Consider the following 19,459-nt stretch of genomic DNA (forward strand, 5'->3'; position numbering starts at 1 on the left):
GCAGTTTCTGGCCCTGTATAATTTACATTACTTTGGTTTTATAGGGCACACGGTAGTGAACCCAGTTCTGAATGGTTTACAGGAAAACAAGGCTTGTATTTGTCAGTAGAGATTTAATTAGTGGCTTTGCCCCGTTCTTGCAATGAAGGCAGTGGATTAAGCCAGCAGAACGTTACTATGCATGGACATAAACATCAAGAAACAGTTTCACACAGTTGCACTTAGCAGAGAGTTACACAGCTCATAATCAATGTTTCATGGTTCTTATTTTCAATCAGTACAAATCCACACGTCTCGTCAATTCAAGCAAATATAGAAAAAATTCCCAGGGATGGACCAGCGTACAGCTGTGCTGGGTTCTGGTGCTGCCAGTGTTCCCAGCTGCTTGATTATCAGAGGATTTATTCCAAAATGATGCCGTAAGAATAATATAAAAACAAAACACCTCACAACAGTTAGAGGAGCAGGCCCCAATTCAGCAAAGTACTTAAGCAGCTGCTTAACTTTAGCACATATAATTCCAGCCCCATTCAGCAAATCACTTAGGCACGTGTTTAAGTACGTTGCTGAATGGGACCCGTAGTGCATATATGATGGGATTTTTGGAGCAGCAGGAAGAGAATGAGCCTAATTCATCACTACCTAGCAGCTTGTAATCATTTACTCCTGTGCAAAGCGGATGTAAAAGGCCACTGTATCTGAATGGTAGCCTTTTACACCCTCTGTGCACAAATATCAGTGACTACTACAGCAGGTACAAAGCAGCGCAGAATCAGACCACATGTTGTCTCAGTTCCTGTCCATAGTGATTTTGAAAGAATGGTGGGTCAAATTTAGACCAATGTAAGTGGTTGCAATTCTGTTGATTTCAATGAAGTTGCAGCTGCTTACCCCAGTTCTGAATTTGGCCCTAATATAATCCACCTTCCCAGGCAAAAATGTATATCAGGGAAACTGGAGGATTCTATTTTTTTCTGTTTATGCACGAATATGTATGTGTGATAAAGTTTGTTTGTGGCAAGGAAACACATGATGTTATTACAATGAATGACTTGTTATTCATAATTGTGACAGAACATAGCACGTTGTAAGCCTGACTACAGCCTCTGAGAAGCTAAAGGTACAGTATTAAGCAGGTATTAATTATTAAGTTGGTATTAAGTATTAAGCAGGTACCTGCTAGTACTCTTTTTAAATACTGAATATTTATTATTAGTGGTTGGATATCTGCACTTTGGCTGGCTTCCCTGTAGTTTAGAACGTTACTATTTGCAAACACAGGCTTCACTCGAGTGGCACTAAAAAGAGAAGAGGTGGGGCAAGCAGAGCTTTAAAAAGGAATGGGGAGTCATTCCAAGTTTGTATATAAAGAGAAACTATGTTATAGGAGGGATAATACCTATAGATATCTACCCCCAAACACATTTAAGGTCTGTGGTGGGCAGTTTCACAGCTTTTCTATTTTTAAGATTTATTCTACAGCTTGGTTGTTGCAAGGAAATTTGCAGTGATCCTCATGAGCTTTGCTTTCAAGCTGTGTTAAGTTTGTGGCAAGGGTGTCAGGCATTTCATACTTGGCTTTAAAAAAAAAAAAAAGAAGAGAGAGAGAAAGGGAGAGAAAATATTGTACGTGTGGAAGAAATCTCACTGGAATTTCCTCAAAGGTTGTAGTAGGGACTAAAGTGATAAGAAAAGCAAGACAGAAGGAAAACTGTGGGATTGTGAAAAGATGTCCAATTGCATAAAGCAGGCTGTTGTAGAAACACTCTGGGAATACACATGTTCATCTTGTCCTGGATATGACTGAGTACAAGCAAGTTACTCTCTACTAACGGTTCAAAAAACTGAAGATTATGTTTCTCATACTTACTGCTTTTTTGCCGGTGGTTTTCAAAATTGGTTTTGTTAGCCTCTCAGCTTTACAGCACTGGAACTGTCCCAAGGGACACCGATTGGGGAATGAAAACTCCACTTGTATAGGTAAGTGACTTACACCATTCAAATATTAAGAGAAGCTGCATTTTTTATCCTCTTACCTCAGTTTCATGTACTATTGGCTTTTACGTAATGTGTGTGTTACTATGATTGGCTCAATAAATCAGATTTTATATATATTTGTTTCCCACAACTAACAGGGCTGCTATTCCTTTATTTTTATACCAAAACTAGCCAATGCCAATTTAGTTATATGAAAGTAGTATGTAAAAGGAAGATTAGTAATCATCTTTAAGAACTATCCCATGGTTACCCCTATTGTGTTTTTATGTGTGTCTCTGTAGTGTGTCTATATACATACACTAATATGTATACATATATATTTTTGTCTATATATGTGTTCTCTGTGTGTGTGTGTGTGTATGTGTGTGTATACTTCCCTTGCTGCAGAGGAAGGTGAAAATACCCCAGGGTCTCTGCCAGTCTGACCTGAGGGAAAATTCCTTCCTGACCCCAAATATGGCAATCAGTTAGACCCTGAGCATGTGGGCAAGACCCACCAGGCAGATACCCGGGAAAGAATTCTCTGTAGTAACTTAGAGCCCTCCCCATCTAGTGTCCTGTCTCCAGTCGTTGGCGACTGGCAGTCACCAATTGGACTATACGGCAAGAAAAGCAGGAAAACATCTGCAAGTCTTCAAGGAGAGAGCCCTAATATTAGAAGTGAATACTTTTCCTTGGTTTTCTATTGTGTCAGAAGCTCTGACTCAGTTTTTGACAGGATTCCAGTGATTTAATAACAAGGTGCCTCTTGGTATGTTCTGCCAAGAAATGGCAACTTGTAAACAGAAAACAAAAGCATGCTAAATGTCTTACTCTTAAGAGAAAAGGAAAAAGGCTTACAAGTACAAGGTATACAAATGATAAACTTTATTGAAGGGTTTTCAGAGACTACGGTGCTTTCATCACTCCTTTGGGAGTTCATTATGACTTCTAAACACATTGTATTGGTCCTATTATGTCCTCACTTACATGAGAACAACCCCATTGAACTGAAGGAGGTTTCCTGGGTTTAATTTAGAGCAGACTTTGGCCCTGGAAGGACCATTGAAGTTTAAAAGTCTATAAAGATGCATTCTTCCTTCTTTTTCTTGCACTTGACTCAGTTTCACCTTAACATTACATTTATTAGTCTCCAGAAAACTGAGAAATGCTTTGCTGTCTCCTCTTTCTTTCTATGAAGAATGAGAGACACTCCATTCTATTTTTCATATTTGGAGAGGTTTCTTCTTTAAATACCTCATCCACCAAAACAGATGGCCAGTAGCTCAGCAAGATACTGAGCAAATAGTCATACAATCTATAGCTATAAAGTTTCTCTGGGTAACCTGGTAGAAGTGTGTGTTTTGTGCAATAGCGAAGCCTATTAGTAGATATTGTGATCACAGGTGTTATATGATGTCAAGTAACATGTCGCTGTTTGGCATAAATGGAAAATGAAATGAAATGGGCTGGAATCTGTCCTCAGTTATAGCCTACTGGGATTGTGTGGGTGTTACAAAGGGCAGAATTTGGCACAGCATACAGCAGTGAAGAGGAACACGTTTACGTTTTAAATCCCTCTCTGTATTTTCTTCTGACACAAAATTTCTGTTGTGTGACCATAGAACTGTTAATGTTTGTGTCCCTGCAATAATTACATGAATCTGCTTGGCAAATAAAAGGTGCAACGCAAACACATGACAGGATGCTGAGGGCAGATGCTGAAGGCAAGTGAGGAGACAAATGTGAAGAGTGGGTCTCGTGACTCATACTGGCAAACTGTGAACAATGATGATGCTGGATAGGGCTTGACAACCAACTTTTTCATCTGTGGGTCATAACAAATATACTGGCTATTGATCAGTGCTCCTCACGCCATCTGTTTCCCTGTTACTGTCTCAGCACCACGTCAGCCATGAAGGCCTTCACCAAAATGAGAAGGCAACAACTCTCTGCTAAAGAGAGAGCTGTTGCAAAAAGGACTAATGATAAAGAACACAGGCTTTTCTAGATTTGTTGTTTAATGTTATTACAGTACTGATTCAATGCTAGATGGTGATATCCTTATTCACACTGAGGAGTACTTTACTTCTTGAATTGTTCCTTTGATTTCAAGGATGTTGAAAGATCAAGGTGCTACTTAGTGTGAGGGTATCATAATATTTAAAATGTTTTAAAATAGCTTTGTAATTATGATTCATGGGCAAGGGCCTATTTGGTCCCCAGGTTCCAGGGAGGGAACTGCCCATGAAACAATAAAGACCTCCCCCTCAACAGAAGGAAAGGACCAAAAGAAACATGGGGATCAACTGATTATGAGGGCAAAGAATGAAAAACAGGATGGGGTGGAGGTCACAGGTCAAAACAAGGCATTGACAGCCCTGGAGGCTGAAGTCCTCTATTTACCTGCACAGCACTTATGACACAGATAGAAGCAGTACAAATTTCTTGATTCTGCCAGCTCAATGTTCCTCATTCATGACTGGAGAAAGCACTTCTACGGGCAAAAGGGGAATTCACTTTCTATATTATTCAATCTTTGGGTTCTCTGTTAAGATTGCCAACAAAGGTACCAAATACAGGCTTTTCTGATGGTTTGAAAACTCATCCACTATAGACTTAAAAAAAATTAAATATATATATATATAAAATAATCCCTAGAGAGTCCTGTCAGGATTGGGACCCCATTATGCTAATTTCTGTACAAGCACAGACAGACATGATGCTTTTCTGCGGTGCTAAGTGATGTATGGAAATTGGAGGAGGGGAGGGAGGAAAATAAATATATACTATACTTTCAAAAAAATACTGATTAAAAAATCCCCACTCATGTACATCCACTTGCAGGAGAGCTATTCTTTTTTGTAGGCTTCCAGGAGGAGAGCATCAAGAATTTGGGCAAGATCACCATAACCATTTCATGTAAGCCACCAAAATTTCATGTAAGCCACCTTTAGGGAAAGTATATATATAGGGAAAGGAAGACATTGGGTGCATTTCACCATTAGGTCACCAGTTCCAAACCCAGCCTAAGCAATAGCAGCAGAAGGTATTTACTAGGAGAAGGCATATATACATAGGGAAAGGAGGCAGACTGCAGGACTTGGGTCTTAGTTACTGGTTGGTAAATTATCTCTCTCTCATAGACCTTACGGAATACATGTAAACTTTCACCTGTACAAGAAAAGCAGTTTCAGCCATTTTGGCATTGTGTTTCTTCATACCACAGTCAGAATGTATACCCAATGTCAGGTTTCTAGAGGCACTTTAATTCCCTGCACAGCAGACAACCATTTATCTTTATCACTCATGTTTTTGAATGAGCTGCCGTATATATATTACTGCAGTTGATTGATTATGTTTAGTAACTTTCCTCCAACTATGCTAGTTAAGCATCTCACCTTGGGATGCATGATAGGATATCTGATGGGAAACCTGAAAATATTCAGAAGAAGATATCTTCCACAGGGGTCTGATCCAAAGCACATGGAAGTCAACTGAAAGACTCCCACTGACTTTAGTGGGCACTGCATGAGGCTTGATATGAACAAATGCCGTCTTTATAGATCAAAATTTGGAACAACTTTGAAATGAGGTCTGAACAAAAAGTAACCAGGGAATAGTGGAAACTAACATCGTGTCTCATCGGGCCTTCTTCTGGAAGATACCGAATATTCTCAACTCACATTGACTTCAGGGATAACATTTCTTATCTAAAGGAACTCTGGGAAGTGTTTTACTAGGGAGAGGTCAGTCGGCTGATAGAATGAAACTATCTTAACTTTCCTCATCAGTATTTTGTTCAGTGAGGAGTTTCAGGCATTAATGTCTTATGTCAAGATTTTCACAAGTGATTTTGGGTGTCTAGCAAGACATTTTTAAAGGGCCTGATTTTCAGAGTTCTTTCAAAAAAGTTCTTTCAAAATAAGGGCAAAATTAACATAATGAGAGTCATTGTGGAAAAAGGCAAGCTAATAATAATAATAAAATAAACAATACATTCAATAACTGAGAAATTTGGGAAGTGAAGATTAGAGCTGGGTGAAATTTTCAAGCCTTTTATTTTGCAGAAAAAAGCAGATTCAGGTTGACTGAAACATTTAGTGAATTCATGCTGAATTTGCCAAATTGTTTTGGTTGAAAAACAAAAAAAAATTTATTTATTTATTTTTTTTTTTAAAGACATACTTAGTTTCAATGTTTTTTAAATGAAACATTCTGATTCAGATTAACTTTTTGTTTTGGAATGTGAGTTTAATTTTATTTAAAAAAAATAAACACTCAAAAATGAAATGAAACATTGCATTTCAGATTGAATGAAAAGTTTTGTTTGACTAGAATAATTTTTTTTTAAATTTTTTGGTTCATCAAAAAATTTGAAAAATTTCATTTCATGTTGCCCTGAAATGATTTTAAAAATTTTTTTCAGTTCAGACAATGAATGAAAATATTAGTTTATTTGCGCTGCTCTAGTAGAGAGGCATCAAAATTGGATCTTTGACTCAGAACTCCTCTAAGGGCTTTGAATGTGACTCCCTGGATACTAACTTGCCCTTACAGTTTATTTTCCGGATTCATTCCCAAACTGAAAATAGCCTATTTGCCAGTTCTTGCTCAGATGTGGTCAAGCTCTTGAGATCTAGATCCAAAATTGAAGAAGTCTGATGGGTATAGTTTCCCTCTGTGAGATTTCTGACATTTTCAGTTGATATCCCTTAAAAACAACTTGAGATTTTGCACCATTGACACACAGCCCAAAACCTCATCCAGTTTCATACCCAAACCAAAGCCTAAATTCACTCTGCTTTCAGATCCAAACACCACCTCCGTGGCCCAATTCCACGGAAAGAGTACAAGGGTTGATAATTTCTGTATCACATTTACATGGCCCCCCATTATCATAGTATGTCAGCACCTCACAATCTTTAACACAGTTATCCTTACAACACTCCTGTGAGGAAGGGCAGTGCCATTATATCCCCATTTTACAGATGGGGGACTAAGGCACAGAGAGACTAAGGCTGTGTTTATACTGACGGCGGCAAATTTGCTGACGCCAGATCGATCTTTCTGGATCGATTGAGCGGTCAGTGTAGACCCGCTCAATCGTTCAGGAAGTCGACTGAGAAAGTCCACCCCCTCGGCACAGTGCAGTGTGAACAGCACGCAGAAGGGAAGCAGAGCAGTCGACGTGAGTTACTCAAGCTACTCTGCATAGTTTGCGTAACTCCCGTCGACTGACGCTGAATCACGAGGTAAGGTGTAAACCAGTCCTGAGTGACTTGGCTATGGTCACACACGTCGTCTATGGCAGAGCAGTATAAAATATGCATGTGGTATAAATGCAATTACACCTGGGTCTCCCTGGTTCCAAGCTAGCATCCTAACCACTGGACCATCCTTCCTTCTTGGAAGCAATGGACAGATGATATATGAATTAGCAATTATTATTATTATAGTAAAATCAGGATTCCTATATGTGTGCTAGGTGCTTTACTGAGCAAATGAAAAAGACATAAGCTCCTTGGAGCAAGAATCACTAGGGTATTGCTCGTTTTTCTCTTAGATTGGCTGCTTTATTGCTATGGGTGCTGTTAGCAGGCTAGATGTAAAGTTAGCAGATCAAGTTTATCACTGCTCACTGTGTTATTGCAGATACATGGAGTAGTCTTGGACATATAGTGTAATCCGTCAAGATAAGCTGTCCAAGAGTCCACATGTCAGAGGAAAGTTGAGAAGCAGACTCTTGAGGTCTTTTTACCAATACTCAGTACACATATTAGCCTTGATTCTCCCTTGCATCCAAGCTCTGGGTGTGGCGGAGTGAACAACAGGGAGCTCATTATGGCTCCCTGATTCTGTGCTGGTGGACTCCAGCATGAGTTAGAGAATCTAGGGCTTCCATGCGTGATACCAATAAGGTTCTTAATGGAGCTTGTACTTGGGAAGATTGGTGAAGTGCCCATTTACTTGCCCTAAGCAAATGACCTCCTCTGCTTTTCCAGTGCCTTCCCCCTTTTTCCCTCAGGCTGAATGTAGGGCAGCTGGTATGGGCTTTATGCCAGTGGGGAGTTCCCTTCCACTGGGAGAGTTCTCCGCTGGGCTGAATGGCACAAAGTAACCCAAGTAGAACTGAGAATCTGGCCCACAGTCTTTTACAGATGGACAAGCAGCACGCTTGTTTGTTTTGCTTAATTAACTTTATCCCATCTTTGCAGAGCCCTCAGCAGCATTGTTTTGACACCTGCTCCTTAAATTCCACCGGCCTAAGACTCAAGAAGTCTGGTTTATAGTCAGCATGCTAGTTTCTGCTGCTACTTCATATAGTATAAGTACAATTTCTTTCCCATTTCTTGCTCTCCTTTGGCCTTTAATCAGTACAGTTTTAGCACAAGGGATCACCACTGGCATTTTCTTCATCATTCAAATGAATTTTATGCTTGTGCTTGTTGATAAAATTGTGGTGGTGAATTAAGGGCTGAATTAATCTCCAGTGTAACTCCACAGGAGCCAAACTTCAGTGAGGTTGCATTTGTAAGTAAATGAAGGCAGACTCTGACTCACTGCCTTCACACACACTGATTTTCTGCAGCCCTGCCAAGCATGCTAATGCTTTGCCGTCTCTGATCAGAGCATTTCTCAGGACTCTCAGTAAACTGGGATATTTGTTTGTAAGGGCATTGACGACTGCCAGCATCACAATGACACGATTCATAGTGTTCACTGATTCTCAAGGCATTCTCTGCATAAAGAAGCCTTTGAGTACAGAGCGGCACCTCATTCTTCCATTTAGAGCTGCCTGGCAGAGCACGGCGACAGTCTTTGTGTTGACTAAGCCGATTTCTTTCACAGGAAAAAGTTCTCATTAGTCGTTGCTGGGATACATAAAGCAGCTCCAGCAGGATGGCAGCTGCACTTCCCTTTGGCACAAACAGTGCAGGTGAAGGAGAATACTTAGGGTGCACCTGATGGGAAGTTTTATGATCAATTTGTCTCCGAGCTTAAAAAATAACCTTTTTACATCTTAAACTTTGCAGAGAGAGGAGTGACCATATTCAGTATTGGGCTGTCATCCACTGTTACTGCAATACGCTGAGAACATACACTGAAACTCAATACATTCAATAGTACCTCTGTGTACTATTGGCACCTCATCTTTGCAGTTGTAACAAATGTTCTCTGATAGCAGAAGTGGGTTATCAATATGCCTCTGATTTTATATTAAACAATTATCTTTTAACTATATCATGGTTTCAGTTAAGGTGCTTGTTTGCTCATCTGTATGTGTGTGTGAGATTTTCTTTTTCATGTAAACTTTGGTGGTGATGCAAGGTGCCAGATTGACAATACTGAAATTCCCTGTCTATCCACAAAACAAATACAACAGAGGCCGTGTAAGTTCCCTCACATTGACTAGTCAGTGTACCCTTGCCTGGAGGAACTATTTCATAGATTCATCGCGTTAAAGGCCAGGAGGTATCAGTAGATCATCTAGTCTGGCCTCTTGTATAACAGAGGCCATTACATTTCACCCAGGTACCCTTGTTTTGAGCCTAATAACTGTTGTTTAACTCAAGTATATCTTCCAGAAAGGCATTCAGTCTGGATATGAAGACATCAGCAGATGGAGAATCCAACATTTCCCATAGTAGTTTTTTCCAATGGTTAATCACTCTCGCTGTTTAAAAAAAAAAAAAAAAAATTGTGCCTAATTTCTAATTTTAATTTGTCTGGCCTCACCTTCCAGCCATTGGTTATTATACTTAATATCCTTATTATCCTTTCTCCGGTAGAGTTAAACAGTCCTGTAGCCCATTAGCAGCCCGCCAAATTATCCAGTCCCTGCCGATGGGAGTTACAAGAGGCACTCTCGTTAATACTAATGAGAGTGACACACACCCACCCCACTCCTCCACACCCACACACCCTCTAGTGCTCCTGTGAGAGAATACACCACCAAAAGTTGATTCCTTGAAGAACAAGAGGGTAAGTTCTATTCATAGTGCTGGAGTGAGTCATCAATTATATTGTTACATGTCGGCTGGTCATATCTGACAGAAACATTGGTTTCTGGGGAGGACATTAGTTACCATTTTTTTTGGTTGTTGTCTTACCTATTGCTCACAGGTGCTTTTCACTGGTACTTAATTTGCTATGTCTGGTATGTAATGTAGTTTGGCTCTTGACCCTCTAGACAGAAAGTGTCTAGCTAAGTGATTACTCAGATTGATAAAACAAATTACTATGTGATTCAGGGGTTTTTTGAATAGATATTTGATCACCGAGAATTTAAAATCAGCTTTTTCCTGGGTATTGTCAGATTCATACAAAGCGTGTTTTTATATTGTGGTAGTGTGGCATTTTATTTAATGTCAAACAGAGTTATCTTTAATGACTAAAGACTTGTGTTTGATCTGCATATTTGATGGAAAATAATATGTAGCTTAGTTTTAAACATTCCTCTTTGAAGTGCTTCCTCTCCTTTTATTTTCTCTGCATCAACTCCTAAGCCAGTGTCAGCACTGCAGGCAATGTGAGATTGCAGGGCAAGCCACCCTCATACCCTCCTTCTCTTTTGGAATACACAGATTACTCTCTACTTTGCCAGCAAACAGGCACAGATTTCTCATGGCAATTGGTGGTGCATCCTCAGAAAAGCTATGACTGGCGGTTGGTCACTTGCAGGGTGATTTACTCCACTCAGGAAAGATTGCAGCAGAACAAATGAGAGCTGCTGCTTGGATCAGCAAACATGGACAATTGAAAATGCATTGCATGCACCCTTTATCAACCCTTCTTGCTGCTTATAGGGGCCAAGTGGGGTAGAGCTTGGTAATGCAGGACGATTGCCATATTCTTCATCCCTGTGTGGCACAGAGTGTCACAATGAACCAGTCCAAGCTAATGTATCCCTCCTTGCTTCTGTTTTAAACAGAGACAGATAATTAAATCACAACAAGTGAAATGCACTTCACTTAGGAAGGAAAAATCAAGTGCCCAACTACAAATTGGGAATAACTGGCTATGCGGCAGTACTGCTAAATGGGATCTGGTGGTTATTATGGTGGAGCTCAAATTGAATATGAGTCAACAATGTGCTGCAGTTGCAAAAAAAAGCAAATATCATTCTGGGATGTATTAACAGGAGTGTTGTATGTAAGACAAGGGAGGTAATTGTCCTGTTCTGCTGGGCACTGATGAGGCTTCAGCTGACGTACTGTGTCTGATTTGGGGTACCAAACTTTAGGAAAAATATGGGTAAACTGGAGACAGTCCAGAAGAGAGCAACAGAAATGATAAAAGATTTAGGAAACCTGGCCTATGAGGAAAGGTTAAAAAATCTGGGCATGTTTAAGTCTGAGAAAAGACTGAGAGTGGACCTGATAACAGTCTTCAGATCTGTAAAGAGGACGATAATTGATTGTTCCCCATGTCCACTGAAAGTAGGACAAGAAGTAATGGGCTTAATCTGCAGCAAGGGAAATTTACGTCAGATATTAGGAAAAACTTTCTAACTCTAAGGGTAGTTAAGCTCTGGAATAGATTTCCGAAGGAAGTTGTAGAATCCCCATTACTGGAGGTTTTTAAGAATACGTTGGACAAACACCTGTCAGGGATGGTCTAGGTGTACTTGATCTGGACTCAGCACAGAGGGCTGGCTTTGATGACCTCTCAAGATCCCTTCTAGACCATTCTATGATTCTATAATTTGATCCTTCCAAATGGCAGTATTGCTGACACTCAAATTGAAGGCCAAATCCTGCAATTTTTATTCAATCAAAATTCTCACTGACCTCAGTGAGTGTTTTGACTGAGAAAGGACTGCAGGGTTTAGTCCCAAGCATCCTAGATGCAGCTTCCTAATAGCTATAACTATCCTAAGAACCTGCTTAGCAACATGGTGGAAAGAAACATCTGTTGAGGTTGCCCTTTTGTCTAACTCGTTTCAATGCATGTAGGGACAATGAATCTGCTTGACCAAGCCTAACATTGTGACATTTAGGGGACATTCAGAATAGCATTTTGCGGAGTTCAGTGTGATAGACTAATAATCTTCATGTAGAGGTTTAGGAAGAAGGAAAGGCTTTCTTTGCAAAGGATGCTTATAGACATAAATGATATACAAAGGACAGCATGGTAGGAATCTATCTCAAAGACCACTATCAAAATTAATCAAATAACAGGACATATTTCAAAAGATAACTTTTAGAAAAAATTGAGGAGGGGGCTTGATATATAATGATTATTACTAAGCTTTCTGAGGAAGTAGCTGTCTAGAGACTTATGAGCACCTCACAAACAATAATGAACTTATCCTCACAACGAACCCCAGGATCTAGGAAAGTTGTTATTACGCCCATTTTGCAGTTGGGAAATTAAGGAACAAAACAACAGTATATCTGGGAACTTCCATTGTGTAAAGGAAAATCCCTAGATGGCATAGAGTCAAAGTAGTAGTTCTGTGCCCCTTTCCACCCAGCCCCTGGTCGAGGGGCCTGTCTGGGGGAAGAGTGGCATGGCCAGAGTGCATCTTTGCTCCAGCTATTTCCAGCTGCCAGAATAGCCTATCTGGGAAGCTGGGTGTAAATTAGGGCAGTCTTAAGGCTACTCTAATTATGCTAGGGTGTGAACATGCCTCAGAATCTAGTGGGATCATAAAAGTGGTATAAAAAACCATCTGTGTCCCCTGCCTTCTAGAGATGTGCTAAGCACAGTTCAAACACAACTAAGAAGCTGACCCAAAATTGGCTGTTTATTCTCCTTCAGTGTGTAGCATATTGAGTATGAAATAAGATGGGACACTTTGGCTCATAGTTCCTAGATCTGAATGTCAGGGCTCATTTAGCAGAGTATTTCTGGCTATGGAATTCAGTTCCCTCATTGGTCTGACAGAGTGAGAGTCCATTCACCTACAGGGCATAGTATATTGCTCATTTGTTTTCTCAGGCTTTTCCCTTAGTGCCTATGGTTATGGCTAGTTTATCTTCAGGGCTATTATTGTCCAGCATAATACTGTGCACAAAATATATACAAATTTGTCCAGTGACTGACGGGCAGATTTCATGAATTCAAAACCAAAAAATGTCACTGATTCTGTCATTAGATTTTGCATTGGTAAAGCAGGGGGAAATGTAGTTTTATGGTTCTCTCTTGGTTATGTTACATAGTTCCTCTGTGTAGCCAGATTAATATGTTGGCAATCCACTAGTCAACTCTGAGCAATCTGTATACATAGTGACATACCAGTCCAGTGGTTGGTTCACAGCATTTTTAATCAAAAGGCTTATAGGTGGAGGGCATTTCTTGTTTTTCTCTATACTGGGCAACTGCAGAACTTTTGGTGTGGGCTTTATGTTCAGTTATTATTATTTGCTATGTACATACTGTTGTAAGGATCATGCAGTCTCAGTCAGGCAAATACAATACACTGAATAAGAGTTAAAAAAACAAAACAAAACAAAACAAAAAAAAACAACAGAGCAGATATTGGAGCCTTGTTCCAGGAGTTTCTCACAAGAGAAGTGGGAGGCAGTTCAAAGCATAGGGGCAGGATGTCATGATAGGAGGCGTGAAACAGAGATTGAGGGAAGACCACCAAAGGAGAGAGTTTGGAAGGAGGCAGGAGCGTAAGGAGCAAGGGAAAGTGAGTTTAGATCTTCTAGGCTATGTTTTCAAAAGAGTCTCAGTTCAGCCCTCACTTCTGCCACACAATCACTTGTAAGCACCGTTTCTTGGGCATTATCCCTTATTCCCACAAGTTATAGAATGTACAAATGCAAAATCCATTTCCATGGAGTTGGTGCTTAGTTTGCACACAGATGGGGTCTATATGTGTAAAGTCTGTAATTTGTGCACCAAAGTGATAACGTGAAAAAACTGTGTGCACACAGTAGTTCATGTCCAAAGGGAAGTCAAATTTTGAAATGTAAACATGGTTAATTTTACCCTCACAAAAGCAGCTTTTCCTGCACAGTTCAGTAGGTAGGAAAAGGATTGGAGTGCCTCCCAACACAGTTACCTTATACTGATGGTTCTGATTTGTACACATCTGAAGCAGTGAAAGTTGTTGCCCAACGTTATCTGCTCTTGGTGCTTTTGTGCTTGAAGGCATTAGGGAAGAGTTTACACTCTCCAGTGGCTGAAATGGAATTACCGAGGAAGGGGAAAGTAGAAGCTAATAAAAGTGATGCAATTGACTTCAGTGGAAGTGAGATTGCCTGTATTGGATCACTTCCATGTCAGCGTGGGAGTTTATTTGCAGTCATGCTTGTGCAATTAAAAAAAAGGATAGAAAAAGGAAATGTAACATCCGATCTTGATCATTTAGTGCTAGGTTTGCTTCACCTAATTAATTGTAGAAATTGTGCAAGAACAGTTGAGTTTTGTGAAAAACTTGAACCCCTGTTACGGTGCAAGGATCATGATCAGTTTCTTGAGTTATCTGGAGAGGAAGTGCAATAGTTGCAACCCTGATTACCAAAAGTGCCTTAAATCAAGTCACTGACTCTCTACAGTTATAGTGAGATTATGCATGGCTATGGGCTTTCTCAATCATATTTGAACTATAGAAGTATTCACACAGCACTCAATGAATTCTCAAAACCCACTTTCGATTTGCACTGGGCTAAGATTAAAATCTAAAATGGGTTCTCCAGGGGTTGTCTCTTATTTGGTTGTTCCAAAGTCTTGGTCAGGATTATAGAATGAAAATCCCCAGCAACCTATGCAGGGACTATTATTCTCTGAGCTGTACACCTGACTTTTTAGGAAAATATGTTTTCATGAATCAATGTCCTTTTCATACTTGCAATCAATCACAACGCTTTTTCAAATTCTCTCTTGCTGCTTTTTCTGTTTGTTTGTGTACATTCATGTACTTATTGTGTTGATAAATCCCCAAAAAGAAGCCTTTGATATGCTTTTGTTCTCCTTCCATAATTGACAGAAAAATGGATTTTATGCAGGGTAGAATCATTAATTAAGAACACTTTGTCTATGCCAATCCGCTTCTGCTGATGTACACTAACAAATACACAAGAGCCTGATGGTACAAGGTTCTGAGCACCTCCTGAGTGTTGCCATCCTCTGCATTTGATTTCAGTTGGAATTGAGGGTTCTCTGCTTTTCTGTAAATGTGCTCAGCACCTCGCAGGAGCGGTCCCTCGTGTTTCATTCCTCTTCCCACATGCACCCCAAATAAACCCTGCTCTTCAGGAATGACTTTATTTTCCAAAAGTCCTTTAGTCTTATGGCTGTTGCATCCAGCCCCAATAAATACAGCATAAATACATCAAGCATTTTGTTAATTCCTAAAGGCTCTAGATTAATCGGTCAGTTAGAAGTCAGCGTTTCTAACCGATTCACTCATTGCACTGACGGGTGTTTGGCTTGGGCTTGTTGCTTTCAGAACTCAAAGGGTCTGATTTTCTATGCAAGACTCAACTGAATCCCAAATGGACCAGATTCAGTTTGAAATGGGAATGCCTTGGCATTCAGGCATGTTTTACAAAGCCCAGTGATTTATTTGTGAAATTCCTTCTGCAGGAGGGGAGGTTACGGGGGGAGAATCACAGAAAAGTCGGGCAGCTGCAGACCAAGGTAGTGTGTCAAAATCCATTTAGCAAATTATAATGCAAACCACAGAAACAAACAAGAGCGGGGGATAAATACATTCCCTTTGTCTGTGAAGCTACTGAACATTAGTTTAAAATGGAGAGTCATTAGATAGAAGGGAGATTTCCCTAGCTTGTCCCCTATAAATAAATCACTGAACAAATCCCTGGTAGCAACAAAGAAGCTATATAATATGATTAATGGAATGTCATTCTGTGTGGTCACTCTGAACCCTAAGATGTCTGCTGCACATTGACTCAACTCTGAGAATAGCTACAAGTATGGTTCGGAGTTCTTTTTGTTCAGAATATCACCGGTTTTGTCTGTTATTGTCCAGTTTTGAAGTTCTCAGACATTTTGACGTTACGAATTACACCTGTGCAGTTTACAGCTACAGAGAGGCATGTATCTATGCCATGCGAAGAGTCCTAGACCGTTGTGATATCAGAGGCAACTCAACCAATCACCAACCTTACTCTACAACTAATTTGCATTTCAACAACTTCAGCACAACACATCCACACACAACAACACAACCAGCACACACAATAACCCTAAATACATATATGCCCTCATTCGCCCTCATTCACCACCTGCAAAAATCCACACAACTCTCCCACCACAACATAACCCACACACACAACTCTCTCAGCACATCTCCCACCCTTATTTATACTTACCATAAACTTGACTGGGAAAATCCCAGGTCCATCACTAATGATATCATATAGTCATCCTACTATTTTAATAATGGGAGATTAAATATCTGTAGCTAACACATTATTATCTTGAATAACTGAGTCATATCATACATGCCTTCTTTTTGTTTTTTGTTCTGTTTTGGTCGCTGAATTCTCCTGACCTGTAAGTACCTATATTTCAGATATTGATGAATGCCTTGAAGGTGGTCTGGGTACCTGTGGCCAAACCTGTATCAATGTTCCAGGGTCCTATATCTGCTCCTGTTTGCCTGGCTACACACTGGATAATGACAAGTGGTCCTGTTATGCTAATGGTAAGATCATCTTTATAGATGGCTGAAAAGAGCTTCATAATCTTATCTAGCAGTTATCATCAGTTCACAATGTGAGGAAACATTCCAGGCTGGTCTGCTTCCAGCGCTGACATGACATAACTCAGCTACTGGACAGCGACTGGGACAATTTCATGTGCTGATTAATCAACTGCCACAGCTCACGTAAAATTAAAGTGGAAAATGACCTTACTGGAATGGGCCTGTGCTCTGGTATTAGTGTGACAGCTCTCTCTCTCTCTCTCTCTCTCTCTCTCTCACCTCACCCCCCTCCCTCCATAAAGAGCGGTTGTGGTAAGAAAAGTGAACTTGTAAAAATGCGCCCTTCTTACTTAACAGACCTGCTCCCTGTCGCTATGCAGAGTCATCATAGGATCCAACCATTCATCCGTCCCTTTCCTAACCAACCCTCCCAATATTATCCCTCCTCCCCCAAAAATCATGGCACTAACATGACATTTGCTGCTATCACATCGTTCATTCTGTCTGTGTGTTCTACCTTTTCCCCTTGCACTCTGTCTGTCTTGTCTGTTTAGAATGTAAGTTCTTCATGACAGGGACTATCTATTCCTTTTTTATATGGTCCTAATGCAATGGGGTCCTAGTCTTGGTTTGTCCCTAGGCACTACTTTAATAAACATGAATAATAATAATAATTTCTCTCATGTCCAATACTGTGGCATCTGAGCACACACGACCAAATCAAGTTTGAATATGTTACTCCTGGTAGCACCCCAATGCCAATGCAGTTACGGAAGTCTGAACTGGACTCGGTCTGGCTCACAAATCAACAACAGAAGTGTTAGCTCTGTTACAGCTGTAGAATCTTCGCTGCACTGGTGATGAAATATGAGCCAGAAAGAAACAAGCTTGACTTTTGGATCCCAGGCTGATTTTACAAGACTAGCAGTTTAAAAGAAGTGTTTTTATCTTGTATTTGCTTGTAAATGATGTACATTTGATCTGGACACCAAGGAGAGGAAAATAAGGTAGCCTCACAATACTATTTGTACACAGATGCTTTTCAGAGAACAGTCCAACATTAAACTAGAAAGGATACGAGAGGATGACATTTTTATAAGGAAAGCTCCAATGTTTAAAGCACTGCCCCAGTAGGGCTTGTGTGCTGTTGTTCAGGCAGTTTTCTGTGTCAGTTGCAAATGTCAAGCCCTACTCCTGTCCATTTTATGTCACATGTAAATTAGCTGTATCAGATATGATGTGTGGAAGGTCAAAGGAAAAGTGGCTTTTCACTTCAAGAGTTGTTAAGATGGGGCAGAAGTCCTGCAGCTCATATTTCCATCTTTGGATATAAATTCTTCAATATGAAGCCCACCAAACAAAATGCCTTCAAAATTTTATAGATGGTAAGCACTTTGTCTCTTTCTCTCTGTTTGTACAGCACCTGAAACAATGAAGCTCCAAACCTGATTGGTGTCTCCAGGTGATAGTGCAGTATAAATATTAAATACTACTACTACTAATTATAATAACAGGAAATCCAAACAAAACAAAATTCCTCAGTGTGTTCGATTCTCCTTTTAGAGCCCTCAATTAAACTGCAGTTGTGAGAAAATCACTGACTGGGGAGGACAAAATCAAAATACATGTAAACTTTTGGTCGAGGAGTAATTGGCAAAAGTGCAAGCAGTACAGCTGTCAGGTTCCTGAGACAAATCAACCTTGCTGCAGTTCAACATTCATTTACCATTTACGTAAACCAAGTCTACATAGTTGAAATAGTCTCACATGGAGTTGCTCAGTGCAAGCAAACAACAGAAAAAGAGAGTCACTGACGTCCTAGAAGCAGCTGTTATAATTGGGTAATACCTTAAAAACTTCAAGTACAGAACAGCTTATGAGACAAATCAGCATGCTGGTCAACTTCCTTATACAACAGTAAACCAGATCTTGGGCACTGGTCAAAAACTGCTGCCTAAGCTGCTATTTGAAAGCTGAATCAAACTCAGAATCTCGAGAGGGTCCTATTACCTCAATGGGAGGTGGATCAGGCACAGAGTTTTATTTGTCTATCTTCACCTTGTGCTCTGACCAGTTTCAAACACCATTTAAACACACACACACAAACTGCCATTAAAATGTTTATTGCTTTCCCCTCCAAATGTGGCTTTGGTGACAAATTGACGATTAGCAGAAGCCTGATATGTAGACATGTAGGCATTTCAATTTTTTAAAATCTTGGCTTTACTCAGTACTTTATTCTGATTTTCCACTTAGTAACATCATACCTCTCACCTGTCACAGTGTTTCACTCATACTCAAAATTAAGGTCACCAAAAATAGTATTCGGACAGGAAACTTAAAATGCTGTGGGATTCAGTCTTTTAGTGTAAGTAACTCTTTCTGTGTTCTCAGTTTCATGAGTCTGTAATTTTTGATGTAACTGACGTTCAACAATAAAAAAGTAAGGGGACATAACATTTGTGTGAAACATAGATAACTCTCTGGGACTAAAATGGGTGATGCCCCTTAAGATGCAGAACGTGAAGAGGTATGAGTATTCTTTGTTCCTTCTAACTCTGTGACTGGCATAGTGCTGAAAAGAATTTAGTCTCATAAAAAAAAAAATACCTATGCATAACCACATTTCTTTTCACCCCCCACCCAGATCCTGCACCATTTCTAATTTTTAGCCATGGAAATGCCATCTTTAGAATTGACGGGGAGGGGACCAATCATGAAAGACTAGTAGCCAATGCTGGCGCATCAGTGCTCATAGATTTTCATTACAAAGAAGAGAGAATTTATTGGGTGGACTCTGAAAAAGGGCTTCTGCAACGAGTGTACCTGAATGGCACAAAACAAGAGGTAAGG

The 19,459-nt window shown here is 40.0% G+C and overlaps 1 protein-coding gene across 1 annotated transcript in view; it reads left to right on the top strand.

The window, feature by feature from the left end:
* Window positions 1–1,434: 1,434 nt before the first annotated feature.
* EGF (epidermal growth factor) overlaps window positions 1,435–19,459 on the top strand; it is a 90,949-nt gene continuing 72,924 nt past the window's right edge. Inside the window, exons 1-3 of the mRNA XM_067568205.1 lie at window positions 1,435–1,980; window positions 16,475–16,606; window positions 19,254–19,453. Of these exons, the coding sequence (XP_067424306.1) occupies window positions 1,854–1,980; window positions 16,475–16,606; window positions 19,254–19,453 (459 nt within the window). The 5' untranslated portion in view covers window positions 1,435–1,853. The remainder of the gene's footprint in view (window positions 1,981–16,474; window positions 16,607–19,253; window positions 19,454–19,459) is intronic.

The sequence above is a fragment of the Emydura macquarii genome, unplaced genomic scaffold (genome assembly GCF_026122565.2).
Source record: "Emydura macquarii macquarii isolate MOO-44397 ecotype Brisbane River unplaced genomic scaffold, CSIRO-AGI_Emac_v2 contig_2863, whole genome shotgun sequence".
Taxonomy (NCBI): Eukaryota; Metazoa; Chordata; order Testudines; family Chelidae; genus Emydura; species Emydura macquarii.